Genomic DNA, 20,754 nt, shown 5'->3' with positions numbered 1-20,754 from the left:
TCTGTGGAGCAAGAACAGAACCTCATCTAATAAGGAAGGGCTATCTACAAACCAGAAGACCATGGTAATACAATATTAGCTCAGACTTAGTTTAGCTGCAGCCTTTCCACAAGGTAGGCTAGCCAACTTATGTATACATATATATTTTAATATAGATATATATAGAGATTTATTATTTTAAAAATAATGTGAACTACCTGTAGTTCCTAGACTAATTTTAAAGAGGCAGTGTACCTTTCTGAAGCTTCATTTCAGGAAGTATATTAAAAATGGTATATAAAAGACTAGCAGACCCAAGCTCACACATCGAGTCCTGATATCTTCCCTCCAACTTCTTTTTCTAATGCTATAGCTGCCACCTGCATTGACAGCAATGCCTTTAGTCATCTGGATTGCTATTTATGTTGCTGTAATTGCTACCACTAAGTTTACTGGATTATAGTGTTAGTAATTGTGGATTATAAATAGCAATAATGCTGCAGTACACTGTCAAAGCCTGCTGCGTTATGAAGATCTAGTCTGTATGTGCATGCAGAATTTTGTTGTTTTATCTAAAAGAACATTTCTCAGTCAAAGTGCTTCCCCTGTCAACCCCACCACATTTCTCAACCACATGGCAAGGGCTCCTCTCTCACCCCACACCAAACTCTCAGCAGCCCTTCACACAGCACTCATTCATCCCACTGTGTTTCCAGGACATAACCCTTTCCTCTCACACAGCCAGTGTCCTTAAGGCTACTAAATATGACTTATTAAAATTAAAACTGACTATTTGAGGAAATGCTTTTAACATATTTTGGTCAATTCTCCAACTGGGCCATCTGAGCCTCGTGCTGCCCACAGCAGGCAGGGAGCAGAGTGCTGCCTGTTGCTGCTGCCCAAGAGCCAAGCCCAAGCTGCCAGCAGGGGAGGAGGAAGGAAGAGAGAGACATTTGCAGGGAGCACTGTAAAGGCCCAGCCAGGCCCAGCATGCCTTTTGTGCCACCCTTTTCCAGCCTGCTCCCTGTTTGTGTCTTGGGCTCCACTCACAAAGTGGGAGCATGCACATGCAGACAGGCAGCACCCCTTGCAATGGATTTCCTCCTAAAAACAGGGATGGAGGGATGAGGCCCCTCTTGTAAGCAGCATCACTTTGCTCTCAGCCCAACCATCACTGCTCACACAAGATGCCACATCACTTTTGTTCATGACACTCCCTGCCTGAGGGTTTCTAGAAGCCTCTTCCCAGATCAGTGATCACACCCTGATGTGTGTGCTGCAGCTGCTCTGCCTCAGGGACCACACCAGTGTTGAGGGGGTCCCCCACAGCCTGCCACATTTCCTGACCACCTGCCCAACCAGGATCCAGCCCATGTGACTCAGCATGGTCCCACCTGCACAAGGGGCCACTCTGCTTCCCTGGAGCCCCCAGCCAGGCACACACCACAGGCAGAAACAACCTCCAGTGCCATCTCCATCATCTGGCCTAAAGCACACAGCACACACTCAACAGAAGCCATCTTTGATACAGCACAAGACATGTATCAAGAGAAGTGTGGCAATAAACATACAGTTTCCCCTAATAGTTCTGACATTTTGATAGAGGAGCTTAAAAAGAGATATTTGTAAGAAGGATGCCCTGATGGAACAGGATGTATTTGCAGTGGTAGGGAAGGAAGGACGGTCTGCAGCCAAGAATATACCTACCATGAGCACTCAGCCTGGCAAACACATCCTTGCTGAATTGTGCCCTCTGCATCTTTGATTACAAAACAGTAAAGATAGAAAGTTCCTGACTGGTATTTCAAGTGAACTCAGAAGCAACCTTAGCTATCCAAGCAGCAGGCATCCTTCTTTGTCTCATCCAGGTACCCACTGAGAGCAGGCAGGAAAGTACCCCAAGAAGAGGGGTGCACACAAAAGCTGGAAGCTGAGCTTTATGGTGCATGATGTAAATTCTTTTGCCTATATCAGGAAAGCCAATGTGTAGGGACACTGCTTAAAACTCAGCCACTTCAGTTCCTGCATCACCACAGAGCATCATGTCGCCTTATTTATGCCCTTAGACTTTGCTTTGCCATTGACACAGACTGTGCAAGCACAACAGAAGAGAAATGCCCTTCTTTTTTTTGTATTTTGCTAAGAATTTTGTGCATGCAAGGGTAAGAGGAGCAGAGTTATTTTTCAGTTCTGTTAGTAAGTCCTCTCCAGCTCTACAGGACTCAAAACACATGCTGATACTCAAGTGCAGGAGAAATGCAGGAAGCACCTTGCTATGCTGGGAGGAAGTGAAAAAAAAAAGGCAAATTTTAAGTGAGAAGCAATTTCACTGTAAAATCAGCTGAATATTCATCTGTACTGGCTGTTCTTGTGGGTTTTTTTGACTATTGAGTAAAGGGAAGTAATTTGGAAGTCATACTCTGGTTGATCTGCTGTAAAGTGCAACTTTCTCTGTCACTTTTGTCTCCACTGTAACTTGTTTTTGCTTATTCCAGGTAGGCTTCCCAGGGGCAAGCTGCACTGAGAAAATCAGGATAGCATGAAGGATTAAGAGTCTATGAGAGCAGGAGAAAAACTGTGAAACATGGAGGAAAACACTTTTCCTTCCACAGGCATCACTAAAGAGTACATTGATGAGATGATGAAAGCCAAGGATTGCTGAACATATACTGGTTAATTTGCAACTGAAGTGCAGCCTGACAGGCATGCACCGTATTTCACAGTTTATGTGTGACAACAGGAGCAAAAACTCCTAGCACTCAGCCAGAGTGATTCTTGGGCTTGGGGAAAATAATTTTATCCCTCCACAAGCTTGGTTTCCCCTTTTATAGTGCCAGTTCTTCCAATCACAAAGTTTTTGAGGAAACTGCATTTTCTAAACTGTTCTCTTGCCCCCTTTTCCTTTTTAAACCATTAAATATTTCCTCTCTCAATGCTTGAAGAATGCCAGCTTCTGCAGAGGGTTTTGTCAGGTGATACTGCCCTTCAAAGTCAGTCTTTGGTCAGCCAGGGATTTCATCAAAGGCTCATAGTGGAACTGAACAAACCTGGGTGCACCATCCATCCAAGCTCCTTGCCATATCCATGCCCATAACTGGGGCCAGATGTCACCTGGAGCAGGCATCTGTAGGAAGCCTCTGCTTTGTGTCCTGCCAGTGGTACCACTTGTTTCAGCTCCTCAACACAGCACTCAGTCCCTGAGTACCTGTGCTGCTTTGCTGTGACTCCTGGGTGTCAGTGCCCAGCTCTGTGCCACCACAAGGAGCAGCTCAGCGGGGCCTTGGGGCACCAGGGCACACAAAGGGAACTGAATGTCACCTCTGCCACTGCCTGCAGGGTTCCCTGCCGGGGCCACGGAGCCAGGGCAGTGCAGGGCTGGTGCTGGGAGCCCCAGCAGCCCTGGGGAGGGGGGCTGGCAGTGTGGGGCACAAGGGGCTGCCCTGCACCCGGGCTGGGGGGCTCTGGCATTGCCTCCCCCACCTCGAGTTCCCTGTGGCCACCAGCAGGGTCTGGGGCAAGGCCCCAGCACATGCCAGCGTGGCTGGGGGGTGATCTCTGCCCGGGGCCTGGACCAGGAGAGTGTGACAGATTTGCTGACCTGCTTCTTGCAAGCCTGCAGCTTCTGGTGAGTGCAGCAAAGCCCTGCCCTACCCAGGGCACCAGGTACAGCGACCAGGAGGGCAGGCTGAGAGCCTCCTGAGGAACCACAACAGGCAGAAAATGAAGGCAGCTGCCCAGCTTGAAGGGACATGCTCTCCCCTTTGCTTCCCCATTGGATGCCTGTTCCCAGTAATGGGTTCTCAGCATGGTCTGTCACCCAGAGACTCCTCAATAAAATGTGGCATTGTGCCAGGTAAACTGGTGCACAGGCAACAGGGGAGTGCACAGCTCTTGTAACACACTGGCCCTCCTCTATTAGTCTCCTAAGTGTTTCAAAATTATTCCACTAGTCCTAGTTTGGAGCTGGACAGAGTATTGCAGGCACAGCTGCGGGTCCCTGTCTCAAAGCAGAGACCCAGGGATGTCCTGTCCCTGCACTGCTGACACCATTGCACACACCTTTTCCCATGTTTTCCAGGGAGAGGCTGCATCAGACCCCAGGCAGGGACCTTGCTGCAAGCACAGGTGATGCCTCGCCAGCAGTATCCCACCAGAGGATAATTAGGAAAAAGGCTGTTTCCAAGGCAGGAGGCAGAGGAGAGAGGACAGGGCTGTGGCCTCTGCTGGCTCTTGCTGTGGCTGGCACAAGCACTGCCTAGCAAAATGGATGATGTTCTCCTTTGGTTTCCTCCTTGAAATATGGCTTTACTGATGGCCTTGTAGTATCTGAAAAGGGTACCAAGGAAAAAAGCTGGCAAGTTGGGTTGGTTTGGGGCTGGGGATTTTTTGGTTTGGCTGTTTTTTCACTGTCTGCACTCTGTAAAAAAAAATAAATTGAAGGCAACTACTGGATAGAAAACACAGCATGAGGAGAAAGGTCTCTTTGAACCTTTCTGATATGGCTATTAACCATCAACCTGACACACCATTTGAAGAAAGAGGTTTCCAAAGGCATGGAGGAGTCCTGTGGTGAGCAAAGTTGGGCTGGGGCTCCTTGAAAATCTTGTCTCAGATTTTATCTGACCATTATTTCTCAGGTTGCATTTATAAAAACAGCTAAAATGGTCCTCTATCTAATGTCATTTGAGGACACTGTCTTTTTCTCCTATACCCTAAAATTTTGTACTTAGGCACTGGGGGAATAAGCCATTCTCAAAAAGACAGTCAAACACTGGAAAAAACAGCATGGGAAACAGTTGACTCTCCACTATTAGAGGCTTTTAAGGACAAGTTCAACGTCCACCTGTCAGGTCTGTGCTAAGTATAGCTTAACCTGCCTTGGAAATTGTCTAGCTGATGTCTCCAAGTCCCTTTTGGCCCTGTGACTCTGCACCAAGTAAATATTGCCAAGATCTCATTCTGCCACAATCCAGGATGTGTTTAATATCCTGTCTGGCTGTTTGGTTTTCTGCCTTAGCTTGCTATTCGTCCAGGAACACACACGAGCACTTCAGACATCCTATTAAAGAGTCAGTTACACTTTCCCCACACACCACCAAAACCATGTCTACTTCTACAGTCACCCTGAAAAGAGACAAAAATGGGGAGCAACACACCAAGAAGAACATACAGAAATGTCCACCCTGACATTCAAAAGCTGCCACAGAAAGCTTTTCTTCAGCCTTTTTCCATCTTGAAAAATGCTGACTTGATGTGCTGACAAGTTGATAATGAACAAGAAAACTCCACGCTGACAAGAACCACTGCCTCTTTCAAATATTCTTCACTGGTTCTTGCCCGTGGTTTTTAAAATCTGCTACAAGTAGCCCAAAGAATTAAGTGGTTTACATGAAACATGACTGTCTTGAAATAAAAAAGAAGGAAAAAAGTCAAGTTAGGAGCCTGGGCCATTTTAAAACAGGCACTCACAAACATCAAATGAAACACCTTTAGGTAATACCAACACTAGTGTGACGATGATGTGTGACACTGCATTTCACGTAACACGGTTGCCCAAAGCTGACCTCCTACCCCTAGCTCCTCTCAGCTGGCTGATGGTGCACAATTAATGCAGCAACATAACAGCAGCCAACCTGCAAGGAATGACAGGAAGTGAGAAAACAGCAGCACTGGTCTGCTACGATCGCCTATGGATGGCAGTGGGAATACATCTGTTCACCATTTCTGCAATTACTGTAAGTAATTGCAATTACTTTGTAAGCAAATACTTCAGCAATTTAGAAACACAAGCAGAAAACACAGAATTTGATTTATGGAGGTGCGGGTTTTTCCTTACAGGCTTGTCTGCACCCTGAGTTAATCCCCCCACACCCATTTATAAATTTCATATGGGTGAAAAAAGACTGTCTAGGGACAGATTTAATTGTCAAAGTCTGTGGCATCCTTCCCCAATTCATGTTTCTTGATGAAAGCAATGCTCAGTAACAATAACAAGAGATAAAAAATGTCTTTACATGAGCAGTTACGCCATGTGCACAGAGCCTTGAGACAGCCATCATCACAACAGTATTTCAAGGAGATGGATGAAGTTTACAACAGCAAGTATCCGGTGCTTCCACTGCCAACCTCTGACTGTAACAACTCAAACCCACAGGGAACTGCTCCCAACACAATCTCTGTCAAGCAAAGTGCCTAGAACAGCTTTCAAACACAAGCAGGTGAAAGACACAGAAATTAAAAGCAACATTTTATGAACTGGCAAGACATGCAGGGCAAGAGCCCTTGGCTATGTGAATCCTGCAGGTGCAACTCGAACTGTACTTGTCTGCAGCACCTGTCAGCTGGCATCCCTATCCCATCCCTTTGGATGCTGTGGGGCTGCAGCACCTCTTCCCAATATTCAGGGTGCCTTCTCTGGAGGGAAAGCCATTATACTGCATGTCTGATCCCACAGGCTGTCCCCATGTGTGCCTGCTGCCTTAGGCAAGATGTGTGAACAAGGTAACTGGAAAAGCCAATATTGTGTTTATTTGAAGATTTCTTCATTAATTATGGAGAAAAAAGTGTAATTGTCTGGGGATTGTAATTTTCTCTGTTAATAAAGAAATTTAGAAATGTGTTGAGTTTTATTTTTTTAGTCTTAGCATGAATTCATGTGAATGTAATAGGTCTAATATGTAGTAATGAAGGGGATTTGGTTTGGCTTAAAAAAAAGGGAATTTAAGCTGTGCACAAAAAATGAACCAGGCCAAATTCCCATAAACTGTGAATCTATTCTCACAATAAACTGTTAGTAGGAGGAAATAATTTATCAGGCTTCAAAAACCTGCTGGGTGCCTGGCTCTGGCACTGGTGGGCTTTGCTAGAGAGAGCTTGGGCACAAGAAAGGCCTGGGGAGCCCAGCTTTGCTGCTCTGTCCACCTCCCAGCAGGATCCCTGCCCCTCTGCCTATCTTTTTGCAGAAGCTGTGTTTGACACACAGACAGAGCTCAGGAAAACGGTTGCTAAAATACTAATAAAAAAACACTGTGGGTTTTTCAGTTACGCAGTAGCTTGGGAAGGTGTGGGATGCTGTCCATCCTACTGAAAAATCTGTGGTATGTTTGCTACTGATGTCTACCAAGTGTTCAGTCTCTCAAAAAAAGAGGAGAGAAAGGCAAGATTACTGAAAAGCAAGGTGAAAGATTTGCAAGTGAAGCCTGATCTTCCCAACTTCCCACAACATAAAGAAAACCATCCAAGGAAGAGATCTGTCTCTACCAAATATAAAATATTTTTAATGGGACAAAAACCCCAACCAGTTCTTTTTAAACAGCTTTTATGCTGTTTATGTCCCTTCTATCTTGATGGAAACAGATTTCCAGCAGCTGAGGTTTGCGGGATGGTGGTTTAATGCTGAGTACAAATGCACATTCCAGGCATGTCACCACATCCTCCAACAAGCACTGTCAGGTGTGACAGGCCAGCACTGCTAAGGGACTCTGGAGTCATCTACATCTGAGACAACACAGAGCATCTCAAAAATTCCATTTCCCATTTTCTGTTTATCTTAAGACTGTTGAAATAGCTGTATTTGTGGTTTTATTTATCAAAAGTACTTAAAAATTGCTCATCTTGCAAAGCACATGGAGTATTTTCTGAGTGGTCTAAAAGCCCAGAATACATTTTTATCTCATCATTGAAAATGCTTCTAAATCCCTGCTGGCAACTCTTGGCCTTCAGCTAGAGAACCACAGTGCCAAGGTGGAACACGAAAGATCTATTTTTTTTGGTCTAGGTTCTTTAAACTAGTTGTAGATTAACAGAATCCATGAATATGAAGCTACTGCTGTTATATTGACTCTTGTGTATTACGGTGTTTTCAAGGTTCTCACCCATGAAATGTATCATGAGTAAAATCCTCATAAATTAGTTATCTCAAAAAGGCAACCCTTCATCCCTAAGAGATTTCCTTGCTGGCGTGGATTTCTGCATGAGAAGTAAGTAGTTACCTTCACTTTGAAAGATCCCAGAGCTCAATTAACTATGTCCTAAATGTGGTGTACTACAGTTATTAGCAAGGATGTTTGGAAAAAACTATGCACCAAGATTAATCAGTCACACAGCAAATGCTTCCCTCCATTACTTTCCAGTGTAAAACTATGCCTTGTGCCAGCCAACCACAGTATATTATTTTCTTAAGACAGCAGTAAGAATCTTTTTTATTACTGATTCAAATAGTAATGAGCACTTGATCTTATTTATGAGGTACTTGCAGGGAAGCACTCATTAGCAACACTTACACCATGTGCCAAATACATCTGTCATCTGGGAGTGAATGGGACAGTTTAGAACTGCAGTGCACACATTACTTGTAACAGAAAAGTTATTGCTACAGTCACTGAAGCAAAACACAGCATCCATTCCAAGCCACAGACTTGAACTGCGATTTCCGCCTTTTTTTTTTTTTTTTAATTCTTGGCAAACTTTGCTCTTGAAATTGGAACCTCTTGAAGACAAAGAATTGTCCATCTGCTGTGATGGTAATTTCCCTGCCACCTTACTTCCGTTAGAAAACACTGCTCCTTAAAACAAAAGCAAACACAGCCTTGTTGCCACAACCTGTCAATCTCTGCACCGCCTACCGAAACCTGAAAGCTTGTGAAGGTCCAACTTCACCATCAAGTTCCCAGCTGAGTTTGTTTCACTTTGTATTACAAAAATCTATCTAAGCAGCTGCAGGCAAGCACAGATCCCACACGAAGTTGTCGAGGCACTGACAAACTTTTTTGCCGTCCTGAAGTGGAGAGGCTCCCCCTGCAAAAGAACCTCCCCCTGTCAGAGCCCAGCTTCATGATAAACACCACAGAGCTGGGAGTCTCAAATCAGATGAATCATCTCAGAATGTAACAGGGAATAATCTGTCTGTCAAGAGAGAGATGTGCAGTGAATTTGCTTCAAATGACATCACTGACCAATGGCAATGGCATGCTGCAGGCTGCCAGAACAGAACTAGTGACATTGGTTTTACAAGACTGAAAACACATGAATTCCAAAGCTGTTATTATTGGACACGGAAACCAAACTAATATTCTAAACTATTTACAGATTGCAACTATCTGATTTCCAAATTCTCCTTAAATTAAAACAGTAGAGTGTCTTAACAACCCAGTGGTGCTGACCAGGTATTAAGGGAACCCACCCTTGGAAGGAAGGGAATTGATGCTCAGATTGGTCCGGCTGAAGTCTGATGGTCTGCTCTAACTGGGGAGCTTTTGGTGGGCCATGGAACTTGTACTCCAAAGATGTATTTCAAAAACTTCTTTTGGATTGGAAGGACACCTCCCAGGACCTCAGGTTTTCTCTTTTTGTTTTCTTAAATCAGATATTGTTTGATGGGAACACCTGCCTTCTCTCAGTGTGCCGCAATTCTAAGCCTGTCATTCTGACTCAACTGGCTTGGTTTTTGAGTCTATTTCAATTAGCTCCTCTTGTTTCACAGGCTGACAAATAAGCTGAAGTGCTGCTCTATATGGAATACTTGTTTTGTATTTTGTACTTCATATAGGCTGGATTTTCAACTGGAGTTTCAGCTGGGCTTGCAGCAGTGACACTATGGGCCAGTGCACTTCTGCTAAACATCTAATGATTCTCCAAGCAGAAAACAACCAATAAAGCCTTGATGAAATTTCAAGTATATTTTAAATACAACTGCGTTAGAGCTCAATTTCTTACTGTTGCTGTGCCAAGAACAGTCCACAAAAAAGAATTTGACACTGGATAGAAGGTAAATGTTGAATCTTATAGGTTTTATTTCAGAAAACAAAACAAAACAGAACTTTGCAGCAGAGATAGGAATGCATCTCGTATTTCGTTACAAAGTGCTAGTGTCCTACTGGAGAATCAACAGCCCCATGAGCTCGTGTATAGCACAGCTACTGTATGCCCAGGTACACTGTGTGTCTCACTCCATGTTGTCACATTGTAGGAAAAAAAGTCTCTCTGAAAGCAGGGTTAGCTGTACATTAAAAAACTCCAGGATGAACAATGAAAGGGACCCAACAAATGTTATCAAGGGGAGAACAGCAGTGTCTAGCAAAGCGTGGCGCTTGAATTGGATGGTACCCTTCCACCCTGTGTTTTTTCAGAAGTATTAGTGGAAATTTACCTTACCTGACAGTAAAGAGTCAGTGTAATGCCATGCAGTTGCAAAAAGCAACCTGAGTGAGAGCTGGGTAACAAACCAGATCTAGATGCACTGAGAATTAGCTGAATTCAGCAGGTCTTTAGTTGGAAGAGCCAAATGAGAGCAGGGGAGAAAAGATGGGACCAAGGAATGAAGATGACTGTTTTAAGGTAATTTAGTAATAAAAAAAAGTGAATAGTGACTTCAAGGTCCCTGACTGGGCATGTGATACTGACAGAATGTGTATTTCTTAAAATTTCTTCCGCTTTTTTTGCTTACTGAATCAGAACTTTCCTTCCCCATGACCTTTACATGGCCTTTAAGGCTGAAGCTTTTCCATTCCTGGTGTTTCTTTGCAGAGATACTGACGCATACCCAGTAAAGGCAGTGCAAGATTGCATACGTTTCTTCTTTCCTGAGTAAATAGCACATAGATAAAAAAAGCCACAAACCTAAAAATTTTCCTTCTGCTGCTTTTGTCTCAGAGACAGGAGATCTGCTCCCATGTGAACAGCCAGTGTCTACTGACTTCATGAAGTCTGTTCTGGGGTCTTCTGTGATCAAAAAATACATTGCAATCAAGGAGGTTTCAGGCATCCAAGGACAGAAAAAGGTAAGATCCCCAACAGTCTAATTTTCAAGCCCGAAGAGGGTAAAATATATGGGCAGAGCAGATTCCTGGTTTAAGCAAGTTTCCAAAGTAGTGGGAACCTACTATCTTTAAGTTTAAGCATTGATGTCACTTGCTACTTATTTCTAAAAGAGAAACCATTCCTGACCAAGTTCTCTTATGTCCAAATGAATCATTATGAAATCATAGCACGGGCTTCTTCTGTGGGACAACTTCTCTTTTATCTTTGTTGCCTATCAACAAGCTTCTTGATTGTGCAAAGAAGACAAAATCCACAAACACAAAGTAGATACCTAGAAGGCTCGGAAGAAAAGGCAAACTTTTCTTCCACAGCCTAACTGCACCGAGTCCTGGCTCTCTCCGTCCCACAATGTCCAGCCTCATGCGATTTAAGTCCACAGAATTCTGGGGCATCTGAATGGACCTGTGAATCTCCTAAACAATGTCAACAGTGATGAGCCAGGCTCAGAAGTTTTAAAAAATAAAAATGGAAGCTCCCAATATAGACACATGTAAGGAAGAACAATTGGGCAGAAGTTCTTTGCGAAGTAAATGACATCTTCACAGTCATTGTGTAGAGGCTGAGTGGATGATCTGATACAAAACTACGGCTTGCAGTTCTGAGGATCCATCTCTGGGTTTTGGCATCTTCCATTTTCAGGTGAAAATAAGCTTGTTTAAATATAAAATCCGTATGTCCATACTGTAGTTAAAAACAAATTCTGCAAATACTGTTAACTCAGCCATATGTTAAAGTAAACAATCATTTGATGGTAAAGCAGGTGAAGTATCAAAGAAGCTCCATTTGAATAGTATTTATTTGCAATCATTAGTTTTAAATGGGAAACTGTTTACAGGCACAGACTAGATAACCAAAATAGAATGAACATAAAGAAATCTATTTGAAGGTCCTTATCAAATATTTCAAATACTTTATTAAATATTTTATTCAGTTTCATTATCACAGTTTAATGTACTTTAGCATGTTATACACATGACTTAACATGTGCACTTGAAAGTATCAAATTAGAGGGTTTTGAATAAAGTATGACATTCTATAAATGTGCTTATTGACTTAACTACACACAACTAAGAAGGCAGTAGCTCTGTTATACCATTGAAGGAGATGAACTATTGTAAGGCATGTTTCCACCAAACTTTGGAGAGAATAAAACCATATACTAGGTCAAAATTCAGTGGAAATACATGTGAGAATAGAAGTTGAAGTATTGGGCTCCAAGAAGAAAGATCATAGCAAATCAGTTATGTTGAAACTGTCAACAGATACTGGTTATTAAAAGCAAGCACTGCTGAGAAAGAAGGTTTTTGTAGCATCCAGGTCAGCAGGATCTGTGTTTTTTTCAGGTGTGATTTTTGAAACTCACACCTTATGGTGTGTAATGTGAAGAAAAGATACCAAAATCTAGCAAGGAAGTTGGAAAACTATAATCTGAGAAACTCCAAGTTGTTTTATGAACGAACACAGGACCACTTTAGCACAGAGTCCATGCTGGAAGTCACTGCACGCCGAGGTGTGTATGTGTCCGTGCACACACGTGCAGACACACGCACGTACATGCCTCTCCTGCTTTTGTCACCCTCCAAGACCCAGCCACTGATTGGAGTATAGCAGTCCTGAGGGGCAAACAAGGTTTCAGCTGGGGAGCTGAAAAGAGAAGACTAGACCCTGACATTTGGGAGTCCAGTCAGTTTTCCTGAACAGTTGTGGTTTTCCCAGTGGAGTACAGCGTGGATCTGCTGGTATATGCTAACAGCCAAGACCCAGAAACTACAATCTAATTCTTTGGAAGAACTCCACAAATGCTGAGCTCTTTGCAGTCATTTTTAAAACTCCATCTCACTGAAAGCCCTAGGTCATGATGATGTGCTTTCCCCAGGAACCTCATGCAAGCCCAAGCTTAAATCAAAGAGCATAGTGGTCTGCGATTGGGGCTCCCACACTGTCACAGTGCCAACAACAAAGCTGCCCCTTCAGGAAGGAGGATTTCCAGCCTAAGCTTGGGTGTGTTGCTGAGTGGAGATCTCATGTCAAGTCTTCCTAGATTTCTGCCATCAGAGAATTAGTATGGGGACATAAAATAGACATCCATCTCATAAGCTTCTTCAAAATTGTCAGTTCAGTACAGAATACTGAATATATAAATTACTATGGTAGAACTTCGGTGAGAGCATAAACCTCACTGTGCCTTTTTCTGGGGGAATTCAGGGGAGGAGGCAAGTAACCCTTTCATAGCCTAAACATGTACTTGTTCATGGCACTCAGTGTCCTGAAGTGCCTCAGCATCCTGGCAACTGTAGTTGACAGTTCAAAAATATGTACAAGGTAAGGAGAATGCCATGAGTATTGCAAGACATGGCAAAGGAGCTCTTTAACCTATCAAACAAGCACAGCAAACAAACAGCATCTAATGGATAATGTAGGGTAAACAACACACAAGCTGCACAGTTATGTTTCCTTGCAAAATCAGGACTGTGAATGTAAACTCCAGAAGGAAGTTTCAAGAGCAGCACGTGGCTTACTCCACACTTCTGGAAACATCACAAGTCCACCACCCCACGAGCACTGCATCTTCTGTGTTACAGAAACTGATGTCACTGTACTGAGCAGAGCTAGTGGGCCCACATCCTGCAACCCATATGACTGTGGCAGAGGTTAAACAGAAATGCTCCAGCAACACAGTTTGGCTACCACTGTATATTCAGCCTTTATGGTGTCTGCACTATATATAAACGTTGCTCTTGGAAAATAAACACACAGCGATATACAAATGGTATCAATGGCCAAAAATATTACATGATCTAGCCTGAAAGCAAATGGAAGTTAACAAAAGTAGTCTTTTAGGAGAGGTAGCCATATTAGGCTCAGCATTCAAAAAAAAGGGAGTGCACTCAAAAGGGTCAACATACATTATAGTGTCTTGTAGACCCATCATGTTTCTGGTTTCTTACATCTTTTTTTTTTTTGCAGAATGTACACACCCAGGCACACACACATGCACACACACCCACACACACACACCCACCCCTATATATACACACATCTAAATTCCTTTCTAATTCCCCTTTGTTGCCATAATGTTGCCACACTGAGAATAAAGGACAGCTTTCCTTACATACTCTCTTAGCTAGCTGTCCCATGTCTATAACTTGCTTTCAGTTGGTTCAGGATCTGTACAGTAGCTAAACAGGCAGTGGAAATTAAAACTACTTCATTAATATCTTGTTGCAAAAGACAGCATTCAAACTATAAGGCATTCTCTAGTACTGACGTGACTTACAACTCTCTACTTGCTACAAACTGCAGAATGCTCTTCAGCCTTGTGCTACAAAGGCAGCTTTCACCCAAATAAAAAAGACCAAAGCTGAAATTTAAACACCACAAATCCACACACTTCTACCAGTCCCTTGTTCTTGTGCCCCTTTCCAATAACGCTTATCACTTTAATTTCAAAAGTCACGCACCAGTGCTATAAAATAGAAACCCAAACTACCAAGAAGTCTCTTGCTCCTGACTTTGGGATACTGTATTAGTATAAAAGAGCATTCAGTCATCTTAAATAAATATATTCTTTTCTGAAATCACAGCACATTCAAGGGGTAGTTACTGCCAAAAGCAGAGCTTTAAGTAATCTCCATAGATGTTTTCAGAATCATTTAGTCAGAAAAGACCTGTGAGATATGGAGTTTTGACTGATTTGGTCTAATACCTGGAAAATAGCCTACTGTGGGGATAAGAATCTGCATCTCAAATGTTCTGCAGAACATATTTCCCATATTTGTATACAGTACTAGAACAATTAAGAAGACATTACAGTAAATTTCTCCCAGCTGCTTAGATCTGTAGCTTCAGCTACGACAATGCATTTTGTATGCCTCAGAACTATGAAATATCGAAGATGACTAAATAAATAAAAGCCAAGGAAAACTGGGACAGTACTGCATTTTACACTTGAGACAAGATTCCCCCCCTCCCATGGATAAGTCACAGAGGACAACTACAGTAAAAGCTTGTCTTGTTTTCAAAGAAAGATTTATACACAGGTTCAGATCCAGAAAATAATGTGAAATGCATAAATATTGATAGCTTTAGCTAAGTTAAAATGGGTTCAGTAAAGTATGATACAACATATTCAGAATAAACAAAGCAGAAAAGCATCATATTTTGGTTTGCTTGAGATATACATAAGGTGCAACAATTTCTTCTCTAGAGGCATTTGTGGACAACGTGTTAACAGGTAACAGTGTTTGCTGGTATACTGAAGTACACACAATAGCAGTAAGATTTTCCAAAATGAAAGCAGCTGAAATTAATAAAAATTAAAACAAAACAAACAAGGAAAAAAAACCCAACCCCAATACAGTAAGATATTGGTCTGAAGTTTTTGTTGTGCTAACAGACTTTGTTACCTGAAAATACTGATACCCCTTCTAGTAGATTCAGGGAAAATTCTAGCTACTTAAATCAAGACATCACTCAGAGAACCAACAAAGGCAAATGCCTAGTGAACTATAAAGCTTTGCAGGATTTCTGCTACTCTCAGTGCCTAATCGCTTAAAAATTAAGCATATCTACAAAAAGGTTTATAAGTATCTGAAAACAGTCATATCCAGTAAACTGACCCAACCCTACCCCCTCTCTAAGGGAAAGTCAAGGAAAAGCAGATCAAGTAAGATATTAATTCATATAGAAAAAAGTAATTTTCTGTTTCTTTTAAAAAAGGTACCATTAATATACAGAAATATCTCCAGGAACAATATTGAAATTTAAATTGAGGAAGGATGGGGTGCTTTGACAAAAATATATCTACTCTAAAGGTTTCTAGAGAAATAAGTTAGTACCATTGTCAACGTGAACGGCCTGCACTGTAACATATTTGGATTTCAGCTAATTATAAAGTGGTCCAAAACTCCAACAGCCACCCTGCTGTGACCCACAAGTTTTAAGTCTCTTAAGTTTTTCCTGTCTTGTTAAAATAACTTATAAAAATTTAATAAAATCTTATTTAAAATACCATCATAGGCTGCAATGGCATTCTAGGGACTCTTAGACATTTATTCACCTGAATTTTTAGAAAAGCCTTTTCACTGACTCATTGGTTTGTAAATTTTGTTGTTCTTCTGTTGTTCCCTTCTTTCAACACATGCATCCTCGATGGTGCTGTTTCAGTGACACTTCCCCAGCCACCTGCTTTTTGTCAGACCTTTTATCCTTTCTTAAAACTCTTGTGGTACATTGTATATTGTTGCCTGACACTGAACCAGAAACTTTCACTTAACTACAACAATGAAAGGCTAAACCTAGCAAGCATTAATAGTTACTGTCCATATGGCTATTACATCAAATTAGTTACAAAATAACCCCAAAACACATTATCAATTCAGTCAAGTATAAATAAGAATGCCTGATAGAATGATGTAAACTCGCATCATTTAAAGACTTAATTCAAAGAACTTCAAACTCAATCTAATACTATCAAAAGTTCAGCCGGTATGACGAAGACTAATAGAAAATTATTGCTGGAGTCCAATTTGGTAAATTGTTGTGCTACAATGCAAAAAGTAGGGAAACATCTTGTGCTATAGAAGAAGTACCCTGTTGAATTTGTAGCTTTAGATCAATTACAAGTGATCATTTTGCATCTATTGGTAGGAATCAATGCTTGGCTATACAATAGTGTAAGTCAGAATAGTGAAGGTAACAGGCCAAGTGATACACTTGGCCTGCTTTTGGGATGTATTTATGAGAGCAAAACACAAAAATTCAACACAAGCAGAGACAGAAACTGGCAGATGGATCTGTTTGGTAGTCTGAATTCAGTCAAACTCTACTCTTCAGTTGTAGTTGAACTGTATACAGCTTTCCACTTCACCAACACAAACTGTAATTGGCCCTTTATGCAAACTCCGAAGCTGATCTGGACTGTGCATAGTAACTACAACAATGCCAGTGTCTGTAAAATGTAAAAGGTATGTGTATTGGTGTACACCATATCGAAAAGTCATGGTTTTAAGTTTTTCAGAACTGTGAAATAATACTAAGGTCACTTTTGAAAAACGCATTTGCAGTACTTTTTGTTTACAGGAAAGTTTCACCAAGTCGCTCAGACACCTATGCAAAAATAAAGGAACCCTCCAAGGCATGAAAGACAAGTCAATTATCTGCAGTATTTTCTTTTCCATACACCACTCCTTTTTCTAATGCACATCATCCTGGTTATTCAAAGCTAAATTAAAAAGAAACAAACCCAAACGTAGCCTGTCAGAACTTCTCCCAGTAAACTCTACCACTCCGGTGGCAAATATAAAAGTGCAGAACATCTGGACCACGTGGCTGCCCAAACACCGCTAACAATGGTACATCTGTCCAGGCTGCCTTGAGTTCTCTGGAACAGGTTTTAAATTCATTCTACAATATAAACGTAGGCATAACCTATTAATATAAACCATCTTAGAACTTAAATCTTCATGTACAAAAATGACTAAGAATATCTAATAGTAACTAGTGCAGTGCGTCAGTGTTTTTGTTGGTTTTTTTTTTCTTTTTTTTTCTTTTTCATTTAGAATAACTAGGTAATATATGAAACTAGTTGTCGTACTCTCTGGTTGGTAAAAGAGATGCTGTGTGAGCTAACAGTAAAGGCAGCCTTTTTCACACCAACCACCTGTTTACTGTTTAAAAGCCTTCAATAGAAAGCAAGCTCTGGGATCATTCCACTCCTTTTCAGTTCATTAATAGATAATATCACCCTCCTACATACTGGGTTCCAATTTGAGGACCTGGCCCAAGTTGTTAACGTCTGGCTTCCAGTGAATTCTGGGCCACTCAGAGCAATAAGCACTTTATTGCAGTCTCTAGTTCCATCATATGGACTGACTAGCTTCCCTTGGTAAAGACAAGGCTAGGATATTAGGTAAAGCACAATGTTTTACAATAAAGTGGAGCTTCACTGGTCAGCGCAGGAAATAAGCACTGGAGCCTGAGACATTTCATTTGGCTGTCCATCATGTGGGAGAGGTGTGGCCCTCTGACTTCTGCAAAAGAAGAAAAGAAAATCCACCCATCAATACTTGGAGCACGGGAGGTGCTGTTAGCAGACCAGAAAGGACAGGAAGCAGCAGCTGTACGGTTTAGCACCCGACACAGCAGCACAGTAACTCCTCGCTGCTGCAGGTGCTCACCTGCTCTGCTCACATGTGCTCAGAGGTGTCCCTGCAACAGTAACACCATATCCTGAGGACAACCTACAGCACAACGCAAAGGCAGGAAAAAACAAGATGTGATGGTATTTGACTACACAAAGTAAAATCCATAGCCTAAGAGTAAGTTAAGAGCGTGCAAGTGCTGTGACTCATTCTGCATGGAAGCTGCTGCAGCCCTCAGAAGCAGAGCATACAGCACGTGTGGCAAAAGAAGGTAAATGCACAGAGGTACAGATCATGTTAGTGCGAGTCAACAGACAGCTTTTAATCAATATGGAAATATACTCCTTGGCAGAGTCGCACTGGGATCCCTCCACATTACATAACTACATCAGCCTAGCACATCTCTTTCATTACTACAGCAGCGTTGATTTAAAAATCCCTGTGCTAATCCCTTGGCACAGGGTATCATAAAAAAAAAACTGTGCCAGAATTATGTGCTGGAAATCAACATCAGTCATGGTACCAAAATGGACCTGGGAGAACTCCTTTGTACCTTGCCTTTTAAAATACATACACCAAGCATGTCACTGCCTGTTATTTACTTTCACAGGTGAGATTCTATTTTTGTTACAGCATTTGTCATTGGTAGGAATGAAAATCTTCTCATTTACACCACGGCCACTCTGGCCCAGCTAAGACCCCCAGCTTGTGAAGCTTGTGCTTCACACAACTCAAGTGCAACGAAGTGGCCTTGGCACAAAAGGCAGCTTAGCCTCAGAGTGGTTAACCAGGGCATGCACAAGGTAAGTAAAGCTAAGCACAAGACTTCAAATAAAAACCATGCTGCCAGAAGGATTCCATGTCCCAAGGCTCTGTGAAACTATTTAATAAATTAAATTCAGACACTGAAGAGACACATCAAGCAAACCTCCAATTCTTTTCTTCACATTTCTGGCTATTTGCAAATAAAGTGAGTTTCAAAAGATAACAACAGTTGACAGAGTAGAAAGCAGAGAAGCATCTAGCCCATAAGACTTACGTCTCTGTTTTGACTTCCAGTTGCCAAGTCTGTGAGAGACATGGCTAATTTTTTACTGGAAGAGTCCCCCCTCAGGGAGGGACTGTCATTTCACCTCCCTCAGGGTGATTACAAACTGGCATTTCCAACAGTTACAGTTATTTGCCCATTTGGTGCTTTCAGGCCTCATGAAAGGTGCTCGAGCCAAGTAATGACATGATAAAAGATGGGATTCAAAGAGAAAGACCCAAGCACAAAGCTCTGCAAAACATTAGCTTGTTTCAACAAGGACAAGAGGAGGACAAGAACTCATAAGAGGCACAAGAAAGAAAAACCACAGCAGAGTAAATCCTGTTGCTTTGTGCATTTCTGGTCAGTGTTAATGGCAGTACACGAAACCACAATGGTGTGAATTAAAGCAGAGCTCAGCACAGCACTTCCACAAGTCCCATTCTGTGGCTTATGATGACAGACAGCCTGACTGCAGTGTGAAAGCACTTCTCACCCAAAACAGTGCTGCTTAACCAAGACAACAGCTTCTGCAGAGAGGAACCAGCAGATCTGTTTTTTGTAGGGCTCCTGAGCTTCTAAAAAGCCATTGAGCATTTGATCTGCAGTCTGAACACAAAGGACTGGGTTCATCAGTGGAGCCCATGAGTGGAACAGTTAATTGAGTGAATGGTTGCATGAACTGCTGCCTTGAGGAGCTGCTCAGGCAGTCAGCAATCTGCCAAATGGTGTCTGCAGACACTGTGATGGTTTCCAACTGGCCCAATGCTTCCTCAATGAGTTTCCACTGCAGGAGAGGATGGGGTTTCATACCCAGTAAGTTCCAGGAAAGAGCAACACCAGATAATCAAGAGTCAAGGAGGACCTGCTGTCTTTGGTTTATTTCTCATCACAGGTCTGACCATGCTGAACTGATTGATAAGCCGTAAGTAACCTGCACATTCTCCACCTTTTCTGTATGGATGGCCTACTCAATAACTGAGAGGACCAACCCAAACTACCCTGGCTTTCCATCACCCAGAGTTGTTCTGCCCCATGCTATTCTGCAGATGCTTTGCCTTCTACACAGCAAAGCACAAGAGTAAGAAAAACAAGTTAGCTTTTCTCAGTCATGTTTAGCATAAAAATTCATCCCAAATGTATGAAATTCTCTCCACCATCTTAGGTTTTAGGCCACTAGAAAATGCAAATCAGCGTGCAGTAGCTATTTAAATCTGCTACTATGTGACAAATAGCATATAATAATTCTCAACCATTAGGATCTCAAGGACCATATGAACCTGTTTATACACAAAAATTGGTAGGTAAGCTTACTGGGAAGGATCATTTACTAACTCCTAAAGAGATTACACTGTCGTTTAGGTGAAGACTTAACACCACTAAGCAAGTGAGGTAAAGCAGACATTCATAGAAAGCTGTGGAAGAGGAAATGCAGGCCAAATTAAACAGTCTGCTATTCACATGCTTTCTGAGCAAGCTGTCAGCCACATACTATTTACTTAAGACAACAAGAAGAAAAGAAAACCATACCTGTGTACATTTTCCATGGCTGCCACTTCTGCCAGAGCAGCTAAGCTAAAAAATGCAGACACCGCTGGCATATCTGACGTAATACTATGATTTTCTTCTGTCTCTGTGTTTCTGGAGCATTCACTGTTGCAATCTGTTTCTGCACTTGATGATTTTTGAAGAGTACTTTGTGGCAGCTCTTTTGGCTTCTCCTCTGCAAAGAAAGTAAAGCATGTAGATGTAGTCCAAAAATTCACTGCAGCCTATGGATATGTGACT

General features: G+C 42.1%; 1 protein-coding gene across 11 annotated transcripts in view; it reads right to left on the bottom strand.

Moving 5' to 3' along the window:
• Positions 1-9,783: 9,783 nt before the first annotated feature.
• Positions 9,784-20,754, bottom strand: part of BBX (BBX high mobility group box domain containing) — a 140,207-nt gene continuing 129,236 nt past the window's right edge. For 6 of the 11 annotated variants that reach the window (XM_083885271.1, XM_083885272.1, XM_083885265.1 and 3 more), the window contains exons 16-17: positions 20,497-20,689; positions 9,784-17,828 (exon numbers count right to left, since the gene is read on the bottom strand). In XM_083885271.1, coding sequence (XP_083741397.1) covers positions 17,741-17,828; positions 20,497-20,689 — 281 coding nt within the window. In that variant the 3' untranslated portion in view covers positions 9,784-17,740. The remainder of the gene's footprint in view (positions 17,829-20,496; positions 20,690-20,754) is intronic. The other 5 variants (XM_083885267.1, XM_083885268.1, XM_083885266.1 and 2 more) reach the window with 1 other exon arrangement.

This window comes from Zosterops lateralis, assembly GCF_965231275.1.
Source record: "Zosterops lateralis genome assembly, chromosome: 2".
NCBI lineage: Eukaryota > Metazoa > Chordata > Aves > Passeriformes > Zosteropidae > Zosterops > Zosterops lateralis.
This window is presented reverse-complemented; position numbering and strand designations above follow the sequence as displayed.